Source organism: Oryctolagus cuniculus, chromosome 8 (genome assembly GCF_964237555.1).
Source record: "Oryctolagus cuniculus chromosome 8, mOryCun1.1, whole genome shotgun sequence".
Lineage (NCBI taxonomy): Eukaryota > Metazoa > Chordata > Mammalia > Lagomorpha > Leporidae > Oryctolagus > Oryctolagus cuniculus.
The window spans coordinates 13,578,573-13,599,012 of NC_091439.1; the positions used below are offsets into that span (position 1 = coordinate 13,578,573).

At 44.3% G+C, this 20,440-nt stretch overlaps 1 protein-coding gene across 6 annotated transcripts in view; it reads left to right on the forward strand.

Moving 5' to 3' along the window:
• Positions 1-454: 454 nt before the first annotated feature.
• LRBA (LPS responsive beige-like anchor protein) overlaps positions 455-20,440 on the forward strand; it is a 747,733-nt gene continuing 727,747 nt past the window's right edge. For 2 of the 6 annotated variants that reach the window (XM_051819345.2, XM_051819348.2), the window contains exons 1-2: positions 919-1,447; positions 1,808-2,250. In XM_051819345.2, the coding sequence (XP_051675305.2) occupies positions 2,032-2,250 (219 nt within the window). In that variant the 5' untranslated portion in view covers positions 919-1,447; positions 1,808-2,031. Of the gene's footprint in view, positions 614-918; positions 1,473-1,807; positions 2,251-20,440 lie in introns of those variants that run through there. The other 4 variants (XM_017347303.3, XM_070047448.1, XM_051819347.2 and 1 more) reach the window with 3 other exon arrangements.

Genomic DNA, 20,440 nt, shown 5'->3' on the forward strand with positions numbered 1-20,440 from the left:
AAAACCACCTTCCGTTGTATGTTTCACTAACGCACCAGAAAGAATTCTTTACCGTTAATAGTGGGGGTCGAAGAGAGCATGCTCTCTCAAGAGCCCGATGATCTGTGCCTTATTATAATTTATCTTTCAGCCTGATCTGCCTTTCACACTGGAAAATCACGAAAGGAAAAAACCCCTCGGAGGATCCACAGCGCAGTCCACCCCGCCTCCACGCTGCTGGGAGCAGCTGTCTCCGGAATCCTCCCCTCCTCAGAATGTGGGAGAGGTTTGGTGGGGCGGCAGCTGCCGAGCCCGGAATCCTTCCTATTCCTCGGCGACGCGGCCTCCCCCCGCTCCGCTCGCCCGGCCGCCCGCCGAACGGCAGCAGCTGCCTGGGCATCCCAGTGGACATCTCTCTCCAAGCCGTCGCCGAGCGCGGCGGGCGGGCGGGCAGCAGCTGAAGGCGGTCGGGGGTGGGGACTCTGCGCTCCCCTTAGACAGGGACGGCAGCCTCGCCGGCTCCGGCGCCGCCACCTCTCGGGCTCGTCCAGGTCCCTCAGGTGTCCTTGTCCAAGGCCGAGAAGACACCTTGGCAACGTAGGGGCGGGCTCCCTCGGCGCCAGGAGACCCTACGGTAACTTGACAACAGCAGGAACGTCAGCAGCGGCGCCTCAGCGCTTGCCCAAGCAAGCACCTCCCCGGGTGCGAGGGGAGCCCCTGAAGGAGAGGTCGCTCCTTTCCTATTTCGCCGGGCGGGGCCGCGCTCCGCGCTACCTGAAGGGCGCGCCCGCCGGGGGCGCCCCTTCACGAGCGGTCTTTCCAGGAAGCGCGCGCTCAGCGCCCCCGCCCCTTTCTGCCCCCCCCTCCCCCCATTAGGCCGCCCGCGCGTCCCTCCACGGCGGCGGCCTCCGCCTTTGCGCCCGCCCGCCCCACCGCCTCGCGCGCTCGCGCACGCGCACGCCGCGCCCCGCAGCCCTCGGCGCTGTCATGGCGGCGGGGAGCAGCTTCAGTGGACGCTGGGACAGCCGCGCGAGCCGTGGCGAGGCGAGCTGTGGCAGTAGCATCCTCACCACCCGCAGCAGCCTCCGGCGTGGCATCCGTAGCGCCTGCAGCGGCTGCTTTTGCACTGGCTGATCGCAGGGGGTGGGGGCGGGCGAGGAAGCCATGGAGTTCTGTGCAGCCGCGGACTCCCGGGGAGCGGACTAGGGAAACTTGGAGGCTGCGACCAGGTGCATTGACCTCTCTCTCCTCCCTCCTCTCCTCACCGCCGGGCCTCCCCGGCTGCCTTCCTCCCTCCCTGCCACAACACACACCTCCCTTCCTGGCCCCGTGGAACCTCAGGTGCCTGAGAGCGGTGCTCCAGTCCTCCCCCTGGGCCGAGCGTTGAGAATAATCACCGCCCCCTTCCCCCGCCTTTTCCTGCCCTGGATCTCGCCGCCACCTCTGTCTCGCTGCTCCCGGGCCGGGGGTAAGGACGGGTCCCGAGTATCTGGGTGAGGAGAAACTTTCTGCCTCTGTGGTGGCGTGGGGGCCCCCTCTTTTCCTCCGACCCCTTTTTTCCCCGCGGCAGTTTCTCTTTGGCGTGCACCTGTGAAGAGAGGTTGCCCTGCGCCTAGAACCTGCGAGAGTGTGGGGGAGGAGTGAACCTGTTCCAGGGCCTCCCGGACCCGCCTTCACTCAGAACCCAGCTCTGAGCTCGGGAGGAGCGGGGGGGCTGCCTGTGGGGACGCCGTTCGTAACTTATTTGACGGACAATAACTATTTCCCCTCTCCTGCCCCCACCAAACCCAAACCTAGCCTATTTAACATATATTTAATCTTCCAATAGGGTTTGGCGTTGTTGTCAGCCTCGGGGAGAGAGATTGGACAAATAATTCTCCAAGAGGAGGAGGGCGACGCCAAGGACTTTCCGCATCTACTGCTTTTGGGGTTTTCTCCACAAGTTGCAAGAGAGACCCTTTCCGTCTTGGCGTTGCGTGTGTCGTGCTTCCCACTTGGGCAGCGACTGCTGTCCCAGGGTGACTCCGAGTTGTCCTTTCTCGCGAACCGGCCATGGCTAGTGAAGACAGCCGTGTCCCTTCCCCGCCACCAACAGGTGATGACGGGGGAGGTGGAGGGAGAAGAGAAGAGACCTCCACCGGAGGAGCTGCATTGTCTCTGAAGCCTGGGCTCCCCATCAGGGGCATCAGAATGAAATTTGCCGTGCTGACGGGGCTGGTCGAAGTTGGAGAAGTATCCAATAGGGATATTGTAGAAACTGTCTTTAACCTGGTAAGTAGTTAAATATTTTATGAGCATATACTTTTCTCAGTGGGTTAGAGAACAAGACGTTAAAGTTGAAGCCATGTGCTTTTCTTAGGCTGATGTTGGCATTTTCCATGGATAGAAACACAGAAATTCTACTGACCTAAATGAAACAGTTTCTCGTCTTATTCAGTTTAAAGGGAAACATGCAAACTTAGGTGATCCAGGTTTTGTGAAAGTGAACAGATCCCTTTTGTGCTGAAGAAATGTTGCTGTGGAAGTATTTGGGGGGTGGGGGAGGGGTCCCAGTGGCGTCCTCTGTACTTGTGAGGCTTGTATGTCTAAGTCTGCATTTCTCTTTAACATTTAAAGTAAGATCTTGTGACCTTCTTTGGGACTTGGGAGATCATTTAAGTCTTTGAGTCTGCCTAGCTTATGTTTTTCCATAAGAAGTTTTAAGCATAAAATTCTTGTTCAGGGTGCTGATGAAAGATTAATTTGCTGCAAAGTTAGCATTTATTTTTATTTTTGATTAGGTTCATTTTAAAATGTAACTGATGAAAGTTAATCTTTGGAGTGAGTTTAGGATTATTAAAGTGATTTTGTGAGAATTGAATGTCAGCTTGAAAAAAGAATTGAGGCAGATTCAGTATAATCTTGTCTTTCGCAAATTTGTGTCCAGCAGTAAGCAATATTTGGTCATTGGAAGTTGTTTGCAATACTACTGTTAGCCATGGATGTTATTTTTAAAAAGATGGATATGAAGTACTTTCCTTTTCCCCTATTCCGTTCTTAAAAATGCTTATCATTTTTAATGGAAACTTTTTAGATTTCTTTATCCCAACCTTCATTGCCCATCAGTTTGAAGAATCTAAAAAAAATTGGTCTTAAAATCCTTCCCCCTCTTTCACCCAGCTACCTGTGTTAAATATAACAGGTGGGACCTGATATAAATGGGCAATAATTGTCATAACCGTTTAGCACCTTTCCCCTTTGCCTCCATATTTTCAAGGTTAGGCTTATTGTAGTCCAGGGCAGTTAATTATTTCCTTCATTGGACCTTTACTACTACCTGGTAACCTGCAATACAACTTCTAGACTGAGAAAGTAGCTGGATGAAAATTGCATACTTTCAGAGTATGAACAGTTTCTCTACCAGTTTATTGTGTTGGGAGTTTATATGTAAATACCAACAGATGTGCACATACACATCTTTCTTTATCTGAACATTACAGAAATTTTAAGCACTATGCAGAAAGGGAATAGTGTAATGAGCTCTGGTATTCATCATCCAGCTTCAACAGTTATCAACATTTTGGGGCTCTTCTATGTGTGACTTTCATTTGAGAGTCTCAAGGAGATGAATAGGAAATTGACCTATTGCTTTAACTCAAAATAGAATTGAACTTTCCTTTTTAAAATTTTTTTTCTAAACCTCATGTCCCTTGGATGAGAAACAAATATATGGTAGTGGTATAGTCCATAATCAGTTGTTTTTGTACGGCATTTTTTGGCAGGAGGATTCAGAATCCTCTATTCTTTAGAATGTGTGTGTGGGGGTGGATGACCAAACATGAGTCACTTGCATTTTCCTCATTAAAGAATGTCCAGATTCTAGAGTAATAGTTTGCTTATAAGCTGCCTAGAACGTGGGCCTGGTGGGGTTTTAAGGTCATCGCTTAAGTCTTTCACAGCGTCATGTTTACCGAGTAGAAAGGTATCTGTGTGGAAGGAGAGGGAAGGCTGTTCAGTTACAAGTCCTGATCGCCATCATTCTCTTGTGCAGAGCTGGGGAGGTTGCTGAGAGGATTAGACAGCAGTTTCTCTCCCTCCATTGACTCTTCCAGTGCTTTCGCTCCTGTGTTGGATGTATGGGATCTTGGCACGCTTTAGAAGGAAAAGTCTTGGGAACTGAAACATTGACCTGATAAATCAGTCTATCTCAGGATTGTTAGTACTGCTTCATCTAAAGGCTTGCAACTGAGATGTGTCAGCTTCAGTTTTAATTTTACTCAAAGAAGGAAGTTGTGTTAACTAATAAATCGATAATTTAAAAAAAGTTACTACTATCTGTTGTGTGCTAGTCAGAGGGGCTGGGTGTTTTGGATATGTGATTTAATTCTTCTTTAGTAACTCTTTTATTACATACCCCAGTATAGTCCATTTTACAGATGAGTAAACTGAGGCATTGAGAGGCTACATAGATTACCTTCAGTGTGATGATTATTAGAATGCAGTCTTTTCAGGAAGATAACTGTCTCCTCCATTGATGCAGAGTGTTTTTTTTTTTTTTTCTTTTTTTCTTTCTAAGCAGGTATTTGTAGCTTAGGCAGTGCTTTCCTTAAGGACACAAAACTCACTGTTCCTACTAAATATTAATGTTGAAACCTCCACCAGTAGATTTTTATTTCTTCTTTTATGTTCAGATAGCTTTCAAGAAGTTGGTTAAAAAAAGACCTTAAAAGTAAAAATAACTTGTTAGTTGATGTAGTTTTTTCATTCAATATGTGGCTACACAAGTTGATTGTTAATTTGTTTACAGTTAGTACAAATTAGATTAAAACTTCTGAAGTTGTGAAAAATACGATGCAAACAAGAATATGTAACATGTCTAAATGATGAAATATTATAGCAATATAAGCCACGAAAAACATCCAACTTACACAAACCCTTGTAATTATCAGTGTCACTGAACCCTCACATATTCTCTTTTATCCTGTCTTCATGGATTTTTCATTAGTAAATATAAGCTCTGTATCTACCATAGCTTTTCTTATTTTTAAGCATATTATTAAAATAGAAATATATGTATTACTGAGTACTTTTTACTGATTGAATATTAGCTACTTTAAGGATTTGTATTGTTAAAATTAAACAACCTCTCCTCTTCAAGAGTTGTCCAGATAGTAAGTGGTAGAGCCATATGACTCCTCCAGCGTTCAGTCTTTATAAAATGCTGCCTCCTAGCTTGCTCATATGGCTTGACCTTACAGTGTTATAAACTCTTTTGAAATTTACTACCCCTCTTGTCATTTCTTTGACCAATCTGTTTTGCAGATAAATTTCGGTTAATGGTACACTAGTGTATTCAAGTGTTTCAAACTTATGGCCAACTTTTACATTTTTTGTGCTGAAATTTCAAACTGTTATTTTGCCTTCATCTGTATGTTAAAGTAATTGTCAAATTTTGGACCTGGAAGAATCAATATACTGGCTTGTTTTCAGGAAGTGCTATGCTTAAGGCTTCCATCACATATTTAAAGGTGTTCAGTGCTATTTAATTCAAGAATAGTGTTTCTCATGGACTGCTGACAGATAAAATGTTTTTATGATTTTTAAAAATACCTGTATATTTGAAAGGCAGAGATAAACAATTAGATCTCGCATCTGCTGGTTCACCCAAATGCCTCCAGTAGCTGAGGTTGGGCCAGGCTGAGACCAGGAACCCGAAACTCAATTTGGATCTCCCATGTGGGTGGAAGGGACCCTTATTGCCTCACAAGGTGCACACAATCAGGAAGTTGGAGTCAGGAGCTGAGCTAGGGCTTGAATCCAGGCACTCTGATACGGGTACAGATTTCCCAAATGTCATTTTAACAACTGTACCAAATGCCCACCTTCTTCTTGTTCAGGAAGTTACTATGTGCTGTTAATTAAAAGGCTAAAACTTGGCCGGCGCCGCGGCTCAATAGGCTAATCCTCGGCCTTGCGGCACCGGCACACCAGGTTCTAGTCCCGGTTGGGGCGCCGGATTCTTTCCCGGTTGCCCCTCTTCCAGGCCAGCTCTCTGCTGTGGCCCTGGAAGGCAGTGGAGGATGGCCCAAGTGCTTGGCCCTGCACCCCGTGGGAGACCAGGAGAAGCACCTGGCTCCTGCCTTTGGATAGGCGCGGTGCGCTGGCTGCAGCGTGCCAGCCGTGCTGGCCATTGGAGGGTGAACCAACGGCAAAAGGAAGACCTTTCTCTCTGTCTCTCTCTCTCACTATCCACTCTGCCTGTCAAAAAAAAAAAAAAAAAAGGCTAAAACTTAATAGGTAGAATATAATTTTTTGTTACCTGTTATGTGGCATTTGACATATATCCTGCCAAATATTAATGGCCAATATTAATGCCAATTATTAACTCTTAACACCTGCAGGAGCAGAGCATGCTAAGTCTTTGTATTGACTGTGTACAGAGTATACTTGGTGGTCCTAAAGGGGCAGTTGCTATTCTGTTCCAGCTGATTGTTGCCTTGCAGTAATGTAGGCCCATTGATGTCATATATTTTGATTTTTCTGGAAGAATTTTAAATCTAGGGGAGGGTATTGTGCAGCAGGTTAAGTCATCTCTTAGGATGCCTGCATCCCATATCAGAGTGTCTGGTTTGAGTTCTGGCTGTCTGTGCTTATGATCCAGCTTCCTGCTAATGTGCCTAAGAGGCAGTGGATGATGGCCTAGGTGCCTGAGTTCTTGTTGCCCACATGGCAGACCCAGTTGTAATTCTTGGTGCCAGGCTTTAGCCTAGCCTAGCGCTGACTATTTCAGTCATTTGGCGAGTGAACCAGCAGATGAAAGCTGTCACTCTGCCTTTCAAATAAAAAAAAATTAAATCTAGATTTCAGAAAATAATCTTTTAAAATGTCAAATAAAAAATGTGGTCCATATAAAATCATAGGTGGTTACCTTTCAAGGTGTTACATGAACCTTTTATTAGAACGGTAATTATTCAACATGTTTTTGTTTTGATGTGCAGATCTAGAATTATTTCCTCTTTAAAATCTTCCATCATAAATATAAATATTAAGAGTAATCCAGGGCCGGCGCCGCGGCTCACTAGGCTAATCCTCCGCCTAGCGGCGCCGGCACACCGGGTTCTAGTCCCGGTCGGGGCGCCGGATTCTGTCCCGGTTGCCCCTCTTCCAGGCCAGCCCTCTGCTGTGGCCAGGGAGTGCAGTGGAGGATGGCCCAGGTGCTTGGGCCCTGCACCCCATGGGAGACCAGGAAAAGCACCTGGCTCCTGGCTCCTGCCATCGGATCAGCGCGGTGCGCCGGCCGCAGCGCGCCGGCCGCGGCAGCCATTGGAGGGTGAACCAACGGCAAAAGGAAGACCTTTCTCTCTGTCTCTCTCTCTCACTGTCCACTCTGCCTGTCGAAAAAAAAAAAAAAAAAGAAAGAGTAATCCAATCTAGAAACATGCTTGTTAATGAACTTCCTTGATATCAATTTGTAATTATGTTATAAATAATAGAAAACTTGACTACTTTGAGCACAGTTAAAAGGATTTATAGGTCCGTGTATCTGAAGGTAGGGTATGACTTGCAGTACTATAGTAATATTAAAGGCCCGACTTCTTTCTGTTTTGCTTTATATGATATCAGTTTCAATCTGTTGCAATTCCCCTCGTGATTGTAGGGTAGCTTCCCGTGGTATTTGGGGGCCACAGATATTCTTGTTCATATCCCTTGGTAGTGACAACACTTCTGTGTTAATATTCTAAACAAGAGTCTTGACTGGACCACCAGATCAAGAGGCTGTCACCACTGAAATGTGCTGACCAGCTTAAGCAAATCAGGACCAACTGCTATACCTAGGAGTGGAGTAAGTTTTCTCTGAAGTATGTGGGCTGTATGTGGAGGGGTAGATACTCGAAAAAAATCTGGCTAAGAAATTGAAAGGGTGAATGGATAATAACTAGGCAACCAATAATATCCACTATTTTATTCATATCAAATATATACAAACACACATGCACAGGTTTATATACGTTTTTATTTGAGAGGCAAGCAGGAGAGAGAACTTGAAAGAAAGTGAGAGAGAGAAAGAGAGAGAGAGAGAAAAAGAGAAAGAGAGAGAATGCTCCCATTTGCTGGCTCACTGTGGCCTATAGCAGTCTGTGGCTGGGTCTAGACTCAATTCACGTCTCCCATCTCAGTGATAGGAACCCAGTTACTTGAACCATCACCGCAGCCTCTCAGTGTCAAGCTGGAGTCAGGAACAAAATTGAGTTTCCAATCTAGACAATCCAGTATGGGACACAGGTATCATAACTGCTGTACCAAATGCCCATCCCATTCTCTTGCGTTTTAAATATGTAAATAGTAGAATAGTAATGTTAAAGCTCTTTGTGTAAAGAGGAAAAGAAAAGAAGTCATCCATTATTGTAGCATCCTGTTTTCACCTTGAGCTAGTTTTTAAATCTCTTTATGGATTAGTTATAGCAGGATTAAAATAAGTATGAGGGGACATTGTGGAAAAATAGAATGAAAAGATAAGTTTAGGGATAGGCAGTTGGTGTAGTGGTTAAGATATGGATTAAGATACCACATCCCTCTTTAGATTTGAGTCCTGAGTCTGCACTGATTCCAGTTTCCTGCTCACAAAAAACCCCCGGGAGGCTGCAGGTGATGGTTCAAAGTGGATTGCTGCCACCATGTGGGAAACCTGAATTGAGTTCCTGGCTTCTGCCTGCCTGGCCCTGGCTGTTGTGGGCATTTAGGGAGTGAGCCAGCAGATGTAAACTTTCTCTCCTCCTGTTTCTTTGACTCTTAAATAATATATTTGTATAAAAGTATTTTTGGGGGCCAACATTTTAGCAGAGAGGATAAAGTGGGTGCTCATGAAGGCGACACCCCTTGTGCGTGTCCTTTTGAGTCCTGGCTTCTTCACTTTGGATCCAGCTCCCTGCTAATGTGCTTGGAAAAGCAGTGGAGGATACCTCAAGTGCTTAGGCCCCTGCACCCACATGGGAGGCCCAGAAGAAGCCCCTGGCTCCTGGCTTTGGACTAGCCCAGATCCAACCATTGTTGTCATTTGGGGAGTGAACCAGCAGATAGAGGATTTCTCTTTCTCTCTGTATGTCTTCTCTTTCTAATTCTGCCTTTCAAATCAATCAGTCTTTTATTTTTTTTAAAGTATTTTGGTGCAAAAGATTTTTGAAATCCATGCATGTTCTTTTTTATAACATGCATTTTCCGTGAATTTTTTTTTCACCCTCCAATGGCCGCTGCGGCCAGCGCACTGCGCTGATCTGAAGCCAGGAGCCAGGTGCCTCTCCTGGTCTCCCATGTGGGTGCAGGGCCCAAGGACTTGGGCCATCCTCCACTGCACTCCCGGGCCACAGCAGAGAGCTGGACTGGAAGAGGAGCGACCGACCGGGACAGAATCCGGCACCCCAACCAGGACTAGAACCCGGTGTGCCAGCGCCGCAGGCGGAGGATTAGCCTAGTAAGCCGGGGCACTGGCCACTTTGTAAACTTTTTGAAGACCCCTTGTACTTATAAAATTCTTAGAATGATGCATGGCATGTTAAATGTTACTATAGCTATATACTTTTATTGTAATATCTGTAATTTTATATGGTTGCAGTTGTTATATTCCAGCATTATCTTATTTATTTACTTTAGTTTCTGATGTCTCATTATTAGCCTTGTTAGTTCTGTAATAGAGTGTATAGTTTTTTTTTTTTTTTTTTTTTTTTTGACAGGCAGAGTGGACAGTGAGAGAGAGAGACAGAGAGAAAGGTCTTCCTTTTGCCGTTGGTTCACCCTCCAATGGCTGCCGTGGCCAGCGCGCTGCGGCTGGCGCACTGCGTCTATCCAAAGGCAGGAGCCAGGTGCTTTTCCTGGTCTCCCATGGGGTGCAGGGCCCAAGCACTTGGGCCATCCTCCACTGCACTCCCTGGCCACAGCAGAGAGCTGGCCTGGAAGAGGGGCAACCGGGACAGAATCCGGCGCCCCGACCTGGACTAGAACCTGGTGTGGCGGCGCTGCAAGGCGGAGGATTAGCCTAGTGAGCCGCAGTGCCGGCCGAGTGTATAGTTCTTGCAATATAATTTTTTTAGTGGCTATTGTCATCTTTTAGAGGTAACAATTTTAAAACAGCTCTATTGAATTATACTTTAGATACAATGAAATTCATTCATTTTATGTATGCCATTCAGTTATTTTAAGGAAATTCACAGGGTTTTACAACCATTACCACAATCTAGTTTTAGAATCTTTACATCCTGTGTTGAAGGCACTTTCTAGTTTAGGCCATTTTGAGTTATTTTTTGTGTGGTATGAAATGAGGGTAAGAGAAGGGTTTAAATTCATCTTTTTTGTATGTAGTTTCCTGATTGTCCTAGTGCAATTTGTTGAGAGGCTATTTTTTCCTCCATTGAATTGCTTTGGGACCTTTGTCAAAAAGCAATTGCTAAGACAGGTGTTGTGGTACAGTGGGTTAAGCTATCACTTGGGATCACAGCATCTTCTCTCAGAACACCCGGGATTGAGACCCATCTCTGCTTTTGATCCAGATTCCTGTTAATGTACTTGGAAGGCAGCAGATGATGGCACAAGTATTTTGAATTTTTGTCACCCACTTATTAGACTTGGGTGGAGTTCCTGCTTCCTGGCTTAGACCTGGTCTACCCTTGGCTGTTTTGGGCATTTGGGGAGTGAATCAGCTGGTAGAAGATTTTTCTGTCTTTTGCTCTCTGTCACTTTACCTTTCAAATGAATAAATAAATAAAAACTAAGAAAAAAATATAAAGTCTTAAAAATTGAAAATATCAGTTGACTGTAAGTGTGAGGATTTATCTGGACTCTCAGTTGTTTTCCATTGATCCATATATCTATTCTCAACATGGCCCAAACTGTTAATTACTGTGTATTTGTAGTAAGTTTTGAAGTAGGGAATGTGTACCCTTTACTTGGATCTTTTTCAAGATTGTTGTGGTTATTCTGAGTCCTTTGCATTTTCATATGACTTTTAATATCCAGATTATCAATTTTTTAAAAAAGCAAGCTGTGATTTTGATAGGCATGGAATCTATAGATCACTTTGGGGAATATTCAGTCTTCCAGTCCATGAGCATGGACTGTCTCTCCATTATTTATGTCCTCATTTCTTTTAGCAGTTTTTGAGTGAACTTTTTGTTTTTGCTGTTAAGATGCTTTTGTAGGAATATTTGTACATTGAATTTATAGGAGAGAAGTGATTCAAAGAGTGTGAATATTTCCATAGATCATGAGTAGGTAATTGTTTATTAAGATTAATGATAGGGGTCGGCACTGTGGTGTAGCGGGTAAAGCCGCTTCCTGCAGTGCTGGCATCCCATGTGGGTGCTGGTTTGAGTCCCAGCTGCGTCACTTCCCATCCGGCTCTCTGCTATGGCCTGGGAGAACAGTAGAAGATGGCCCTAGTCCTTGGGTCCCTGAGCCAGTGTGGGAGACCCAGATCCTTGGGTCCCTGAGCCAGTGTGGGAGACCCAGAAGAAGCTCCTGGCTCCTGGCTTCGGATCTGTGCAGCTCCGGCCGTTGCAGCCAGTTGGGGAGTGGGCCAGCGGATGGAAGACCTCTCTCTCTCTCTCTCTGCCTGCCTCTCCTTCTCTGTCTGTGTAACTCTTTCAAGTAAAGAAATAAATCTTGTAAAAAAATAAGGTTAATGCTAATTAAAAGAAAGTTGGGCGAATTGGTGAAACTTCCAAAAGCCTTATGGTTTCCTAGAGGCAATAGAATTGATAATTTAGACCCCTGAAGGTACACAGTCTTGTTTCCATTTGGTTTGATGCCAACTGCAAGTCAGATTGTGTTACCTGTGCTTCTGACCAGCCAGCTACAGTAAAGTTGAGAGTTTTACAACTCCCCACTCAGGTTTAATTAATTCGCTTGAGTGTCTCACAGAACTTAGGAAAACACACTTACTGGTTTATTTATTTATTTATTTATTTATTTTTTGACAGGCAGAGTGGACAGTGAGAGAGAGAGACAGAGAGAAAGGTCTTCCTTTTGCCGTTGGTTCACCCTCCAATGGCCCCCGCAGCCGGCGCGCTGTGGCCGGCGCACCGCGCTGATCCGATGGCAGGAGCCAGGAGCCAGTGCTTTTCCTGGTCTCCCATGGGGTGCAGGGCCCAAGCACCTGGGCCATCCTCCACTGCACTCCCTGGCCACAGCAGAGAGCTGGCCTGGAAGAGGGGCAACCGGGACAGAATCCGGCGCCCCAACCGGGACTAGAACCCGGTGTGCCGGCGCCGCTAGGTGGAGGATTAGCCTAGTGAGCCGCGGCGCCGGCCCTTACTGGTTTATTTTAAAGGATATTAAAGAGGATACAGATGAAGAGATACAAGAGTGAGGTATGGAGGAGGGGCAGGAATCCTACATACTGCACCTTTTCAGGCACACCGCCCGAGGAGCCTCCACTTGTTCAGCTACCTGGATCTCTCTGAACCCTGTCCTTGTGGAGACTCCATCGCATAGGCTTGATTAAATTATAGACAGCTGTGTTGAGATGTAATGGAATAAAAAAGGGTACAATCTAGTGTTAATTGGCTGGGTGGGGAAACCCAGCAAGGCCTGTCTAATTTTTCAGTATTCCTTCCTCGTGGCTATGGGACAGGGCTCCTGAAATGGAGGTCTCAATTATTTTCAGACAAGGTAGGTCAGAGAAATTTTTAGTCAGCTGCTCTAAGACAAGAACACAGCAGTTCCTATAATATGCTTTTGTAAAGAAAATTCTGGTTTCAAAAAGTTTATTTATTTGAAAAAGTTTTGAAAGGCAGAGTGACAGAGAGGGAGGGAGAGACACAGTCATCTTCCATCTGCTGGTGCACTCCCCAAGTGCCCCCAACAGCCAGGGATGGGCCATGTTGAAGCCAGGAGCTGTGGACCCTGTGGGGTCTCCTCTGTGGGCGGCAAGAACCAAAGTACCTGGGCCATTACCTGCTGTTCAGGCACTTTAACAGGAAGCTGGATTGGAAGCAGAGGCTGGACTGTATCCTAGCACTCCAATATGGGGTGCAAACTTCCCAGCCTGTGGTTTACCTGGTTGCACCACAATGCTCACCCTGGAAATTCTGGTTTCTATATCCTGCTTTGGGGAGAGTGTTATGATCCAGGAACGGTGGACAAAAACCTTATATCATAATATACACATTTAAAATTTATTTGATAGTGAAATCAAATACTCCCATATACAGATTTATTCCCCAAATGCCCACAGCAGGTGAGACTGGACTGGGATCAAGCTAGGAGCCAGGAACTCAACTATTTGAGCCATTACCACTGCATCACAGGGTGCACGTTAGCAAGAAAGCAGTCAGGAGCCAGATTCAGTAATCAAACCCTGGCATTTCAATATGGGATACAGGCATGTTAACCAACATCTTAACTGCTTAGGCCAAATGCTGTACCCCGTAGTGAACTTTTTTTTTTTCCTTTTTGATCTACAGTGTGTTTGAGAGAGAGAGAGGAGAGAAAGAGAGGGGGAAGGAGAAGAGAGGAAGAGAAAACCCACCAGTCAAATGGTCAAACAGAGATCTCCCATTTGCTGGGTCACTCCACAAATGCTTGTGCTGGCTGGAACCAGTCAGGCTCAAGCCAGGAGTATGGAAAGCAGTCTGGGTCTTTCATGTATAGCAGAGATCCAACTAATTGAGCCTTCACTGCTGCCTCCAATGTTCTGCGTTAGCAAGAAGTTGGAGTAAGGAGTGGAGCTGTGACTCGAACCCAGGCACTGTGATATGGGATGGGGCATCTCAGGCAGCATCTTAACTGCTGTGCCAAATGCCTGGCCCACTAACTAAACTTTTGTTTCTCATATTGACCTAGTTGAGCTAATCTGGTATATTTAATTTTTATTCAGTATTTCTTTTCACAGTATATTCTTGACTGTTTTTAATAATATTTCCATGTTTGAAATAAAATGTCCCCAATACGTTTTTATCTTATTACATATAGATAAGCAATAAAGTTTTTAAATTATCTTTATGCCTCTAGAACTTTCTACAAACTTGGCACTTCAAAAGTTAAATTAAGTGGAAGTGTTTTAATCTTTTCATTAAATACATTACAACAACTATTAGAAAGCCTAGTTACCATTCTTTACTGCAAAAGATACATGGCTTAAAACCTTAATGCACTTTTCTTTAAATATTTTCTATTTTCTTACGAAGATATCTGTAGGCAGCCCGAGTTTTTCATCATATAATTTTAAGTTATATCAGTGTTCATTTTTTAGCTGTGAGAACAATTTTATTATTTTCAAAATAGTCGCTTTCGGGGCCTGTGTTGTGGCGTAGCAGGTAAAGCTGCTGACTACAATGCTGGCATCCCATATGGAGACCCTTTTGTGTCCTGGCTGCTTCATCTCTAACCCAGCTCCCTGCTAATGGCATAGGAAAAGCAGCGGAAGATGGTCCAAGTGGCTAGGCCCCTGACACCCACACCAGAGACCTTGAAGAAGTGCCTGGCTTTGGCCTGGCCCAGCCCTGGCTGGGGCCATCTGGGGAGTAAACCAGCAGATGGAAGATCTCCCTCTCTCTGTAAACTGACTTTCAAATAAATCTTAAAAAAAATAGTCTTTTATAACCTGCTCTTAAAGTAGTTTTTTTTCCTTTTCCTTTAGTATTCTTTTATTAACTCTCAGTTGATGGAGTGCATACTCAGAAACCCATCTGCATGTTGATTTATGGTGACTTAAAAGCAGTTTGGGAGGACATTTAGTGCAATAGCTAAGTCACCACTTGGGAGACCCACATTCCATATTGGAGTCCCTGGTTTTGGATTTGGGCTCTACTTCTGATCCAGCTTCCTGCTAATGTGTACCCTGGGAAGCAGCAGGTGATAGCTCAAGTACTTGGGTTCCTGCTCTCCCCTTGGGAAATTGAGGTTAAGTTCCAGGCTCGTGACATTTGTCTGGCCCAGTCTCGTGTGTTGTGGGCTTGTGGGGACTAAACCAGTGGATGGTAGATCTCTCTTCTCTCTCTGCCTTTCAAGTAAGTAATTGAATGAAAAATTTAAAATATTAAAAATTAGGGGCCAGTGCTGTGGCATAGTGCGCTGAGCCTCCGCCTGCAGTGCTGGCACTGGATCAAGTCCCGGCTTCTCCTTTTCTGATCCAGCTCCCTGCTAATGGCCTGGGAAAGCAGTGGAAGGTGGCCCAAGTGCTTGGGTCCCTGCACCCATGGGGAAGACTTGGAAGAAGCTCCTGGCTCCTGGCTTTGGATCAGCCCAGCTCCAGCTGTGCAGCCAGGCCACTCCTATCTGGGATGCAGGCATCCTAATCAGGGTCTTGACCATCAGACTGAAAACACCCTTTGGCTTGAATAAAAGTGATCATTATTTCACAGGTTATAAAATGTGTGTGTATATATATATATATATATAACACATTTAAACTAAATAGGATTTTAAAAAAGTGTTGGTTTAATGTTAATATATAAGGCTAAAGAATCTTGATAGTAATCTTGTTAATCAATTTCAAATTAAATGATAATGTATCTTTTTTAGAAACAAAATAGGCACCATTTTAAAAAGATTCATTATTGTCTAAAGTGAAGCAAACATTAAAACAATTCTATAAGGGCACTATAACATTATTGTTATCACCATCAGCTCCTTTTATTTCTTTCTTTCTTAAAAGATTTATTTATTTATGTGAAAGACAGGGTTACAGAGAGAGAGAGGAAGAGTGAAAGCGAATTTTCCGTCCTTATATCCACTGAATCATTCCCCAAATGGGAACAGTGGTGGGGCTGGGCCTGGCCAAAGTCAGGAACCCAGAGTTCCGTCCAGGTCTTCCATATGAGTGGCAGGGGTCCAAACACTCAGGCCGTCTTTTCTGCTTTCCTGGAACATTAGCAGGGAACTGGATTGGAAGTGGAGCAGCCAGGATTCCAACTGGCTCTCATATGGGTGGCTCTTAATAATTTTCTTTTAATGTTTGCAGATAGCAGTTTAACACACTATGCCACAATGCTGGCCCCTAAATCTTACAATTTTTATATCTAGAACTTTTGTTGAATTTTTTTATATTCACATTTTTATGGTTTCTTTTCCTTAGTCATACTTTTGATATCTCTTTTATTGCCTTAAACACAATAACACTTTTATATTGTGTGTCTGATCATTTTTATATTCCTTTGTGTTTGGACTGTGTTTCTGAAAGATTTGTTCAGTTCTGGATGTTTGTTCATAATTTTGTTAATGTGAAAAATGTGAAGTTATATTGTATGGATTTTTATTTGTGGGTTTAGTTTGAGGCTTGGGTTTAAAGTATACTCGTGTGGGAATTGGAGTTTGCTTCACTGTGTTCCCTTCTCTTGCATCCCAGAATCTCTTGAAACTAAATTTTCATTTTGATTTTTTATTTTTGACTACCTAGGTAGTGGATTTTCTCCCCAGACGAGAGAGGAGGGGACTTTCTTTTTTTCTGGACTCTTACGCTGAGCATGTTTTCACCTCCTCCTCACCCTGCCCTGCGTCTTAGTTTGCCCATTGAATTTTGTTCTTCAGATTTCCCACCTTGTTTAGGCTTCAGTTTTGTATGTATGTGTGTGTGTATGTATGTATGTATGTATGTGTGTGTGTATGTATGTATTTTCTTACTTGAGAAGCAAAGAGAAAGAGGAAGAGCTCCCATCTGGCGGTTCACTTCCCAGATGCCCGCCATGGCCAGTGGAGGGCTGAGGCTAAATCTGGGAGCTGGGAACTCATATCTGAGTCTCTCACAGGATGGCAGGGCCCCCTCTAGTTGACTCATCACTGCTGAGTCCTAGGATCTGCTTTAGAAGAAGCTTGACTAGGAGTCAGAGCTGAGATTTAAACCTGGGTACTCCAGTGTGGGGTAGGGACATCTTAACCAGTGTCTTAACTTCTTGGCTGACTGCCTGTCCCTTCCTTGTCGCTCTTTGCCTCTTATTTTCTCCTTTATTTTTCATAGTATTTAGCTCGGCAGATATTTTATTTTGCGTTTCCTTATATTAGAACATCAGCTACATGAAAGTAGGGACTTTCCTCGCTACTTTATTGCCTAGAACTGTGCCTGACACGAAGCAGCTGTTGGATGAATGAATGTGCTGTGTTTTGAATAGATTCTCTCTTAATCTTCATAGTAACCCCTGTGAAGTAGATGGTTTTACCATCTTTTAAATATAAGGGATATTGGGCTTGTAGAATAACTTGAACCATCATCACCTGCTTCTCCCTGAGGTGTGCATTAGAGTAAGCTGGGATCAGGAGTTGAGGTGAGACTTAAATACAGGTACTCTGATATGGGATGTAGGCATCCCCAGCAGTGCCTTCACTGCTGCGTCAGGCACCTGCCCCAGTGGATTTCATGTCACTGACCCCAGGCTGCTAAAACACACAGTAATACTTGAGATGAATTGGTTAAGTACCAACTGGTAGCAAGTCTTTAGGTCACAGAATAAAAAATAGAACTAAAATAGAAAAAACAAAAATAGAACTAAAGTGTGTGTATTTTGTTTCTTTAGAGATGCAATTTACTTTTATTTTTCTATTTGAGAGGCAGAGAAAAAGACACATACAGAGTTCCCATCTGCTGGTTCACTTTCCAAATACCCACAATGGCTGGGCTTGGGTCAGGCCAAACCTAGGATCCCGGAACTCAATCCAGGTCTCCCATGTGGGTGGCAGGGACTCAGTTACTTGAGCCATCACCTACTGCATTGTAGGAAGCTGGAATTGGTCCCTGAATCCAGATATTCTTACATGAGATGTGGGTGTATCAAGTGGCAACTTAACCACTGTGCCACATGCCTGCCTTCTTCCTAGGATTATTATAAGACCTTTAAAATTGTTTTTCTTCTGCCAATCATTCTACACTTCATGGGTTTTCCCAACTGATAATTACACTTCCTTTCTTTTAAGATTTATTTTTATTTATTTTAAAGGCAGAGTTACAGAGAGAGGTAGAGACAGAGAGAGAGAGAGAGGTCTTCCATCTGTCAGTTCACTCCCTAAATAGCCACAATGACCAGGGCTGGGCCAGGCTGAAGCCAGGAGTTCTGGGTCTCCCACACGGGTGCAGGGGCCCAAGCACTTGGGCCGTCTTCCACTGCTTTCCCAGGCCATTAGCAGGGAGTTGGATGGGAAGTGAAACAGCTAGGATGCAAACCAGCATCCATATGGGATGCCAATGCCGCAGGAGGAGGCTTACCCTACTATGTCACAGTGCTGGCCCCATGTCATACTTTTTTTTTTTTTTTTTCCAAAAAGATGTATTTATTTATTTACTTGAAAGGCAGGGTGAGAATGAAAGAGAAAAATGTGTTCCACCTGGTGACTCATGTCCCAGATGGCCAGAAGAGCCAGAGTTGGGCCAGGCTGAAGCCAGGAGTGCAGGTTCCTAGGAAGCTGGAGTTGGGCTGGAAAGGGGTGTTGAACCCAGACACTCCACTGTGGAATGTGGGCATCATAACTGCTAGGCTGAATGCCTTCCTCTACCAGTTCTGTAATTATTTTATGTTTCTCCCATTAGACTATGAGTTTGAGGCAGAGACTTTTACCTTTGTCATCTTACTTATTTTCTTAAAATATTTATTTATTTATTTATTTGTTTATTTTTATTTTTGACAGGCAGAGTGGACAGTGAGAGAGAGAGACAGAGAGAAAGGTCTTCCTTTTGCCGTTGGTTCACCCTCCCATGACCGCCGCGGCCGGCATGCTGCGGCCGGCACATCGTGCTGATCTGAAGCCAGGAGCCAGGTGCTTCTCCTGGTCTCCCATGGGGTGCAGGGCCCAAGGACCTGGGCCATCCTCCACTGCACTCCTGGGCTATAGCAGAGAGCTGGCCTGGAAGAGGGGCAACCAGGACAGAATCCGGCGCCCCGACCGGGACTAGAACCCGGTGTGCTGACGCCGCAAGGCGGAGGATTAGCCTATTGAGCCACGGCGCTGGCCTGAAATATTTATTTATTTGAAAGGTAGAGTGACAGAGAGTGAGCTTCTACCCGTTCGTTCACTTCCCTGATGCCCTCAACAGCTGAGGCTGGAGCAGGCCACAGCCAGGAGCTAAGAACTTGGTGGTAAGGGACTGAAGCATTTGGACTATCATCTATTGCCTTCCAGGTGCGTTAGCAGGAAACTAGATTGGAGGCACTGCAGTATGGAATGTGGGTATCCCAAGTGGTTGCTTAACCTGCTGTGCTATAATGCCCATCCTATAATATTTTTAAAAGTTAGATTTGTTTAGGTTTAATTGATACAGAATAAAATTCACCCTTTCTAGATGTACAGTTTGATATGTATTGTCATATAACCATCAGCACAATTGAGATGTAGACTATTTCTGTCCCCCCAAAAGTTTCATTTTTCTTTGTTGCTAGTCCTCTCCTCCTGATTCCTAACCCCTGATAACCACTGTCTAGTTTCTGTGTCTTTTTTTTCCCCTAGAATGTCAAAGTGCAGTCATATAGCAGGTGGCCCTTAGTAACTAGCTTCTTAGGCTTAGCATACTGTGTCTCATGTTGTGGTATATATTAGTAGCTTGTTTCTTTTTTTTTTTGTTTGTTTGTTTTTGTTTATCTATTTACCAGGTGGTTTCTGTTGGTCATTATGGATAAAGCTGCCCAAAATATTTGCATACTAATCTTTGTATTTTCTTACTTCCTGGAAAAATACCTAAGAGTGTGCCTAGGTAAATACCTAGGAGTGTTCTTGCTGGCTTGTATGTTAAATATATGTTTAACTTTATAAGAAGTTTTCAAACTGTTTTCCCAATTTGCTGTAGCATGTTGCATTTTTACTAATAATGAGAATTTAATTATTTTCCATCCTTACTACCACTTGATACTGTCACTGTTTCAAATTTTACTCATTTTAGTAAGTTTGTAGTGATGTTTTATCATTTGTTTCCCTATAATATCTAATAGCTTTTGACATACTCAAGATAGATTAACAAAATAGTTATTTAATTTGATCAGGTAGATATCTTAAACTGTTACTCATCTTGAGCTGCTTATTTTAAGGCATAAAATTTTTAAGCTGGAATAGTTTGAAATTAAGTTTGAAATCACATTTAACTATTTTGGTGGTTCAAGTGACATTCTCTGCTAACTCATAAGTAATTAAAAATTACAAATAATTGTTGGTAATACTGTTTTGTCCTCTTTAGAGCATGAGTTTGGTCAATTAACTAAAAGTCATCTGTAATGTCTCCTCTCTAGGTTTATGTCCTTGAAATGGCTCTCCTTTCCTTTTCTGCTTCTTCTTGAATTTCCTCCTTCTTTCTCTTAACTAGCTGTCATGTGACTAAAGTTTAGCTATTTGCATTTTAGAACTGGAAGGAGCCTGAGAAACAACATAGTTTTACCCTCTCAGTTTTTAACCGCAGTGGGTAGGGCCGTGCCAGGCTGCAGCCAGGAGGTTCCTCCATGATTAGAAGGCTAAATTAAGCTGGAATCCAACTGGGTCTGCCAGTGGGAGTGTTGAGTGTCTTAACCACTAGGCTATACAT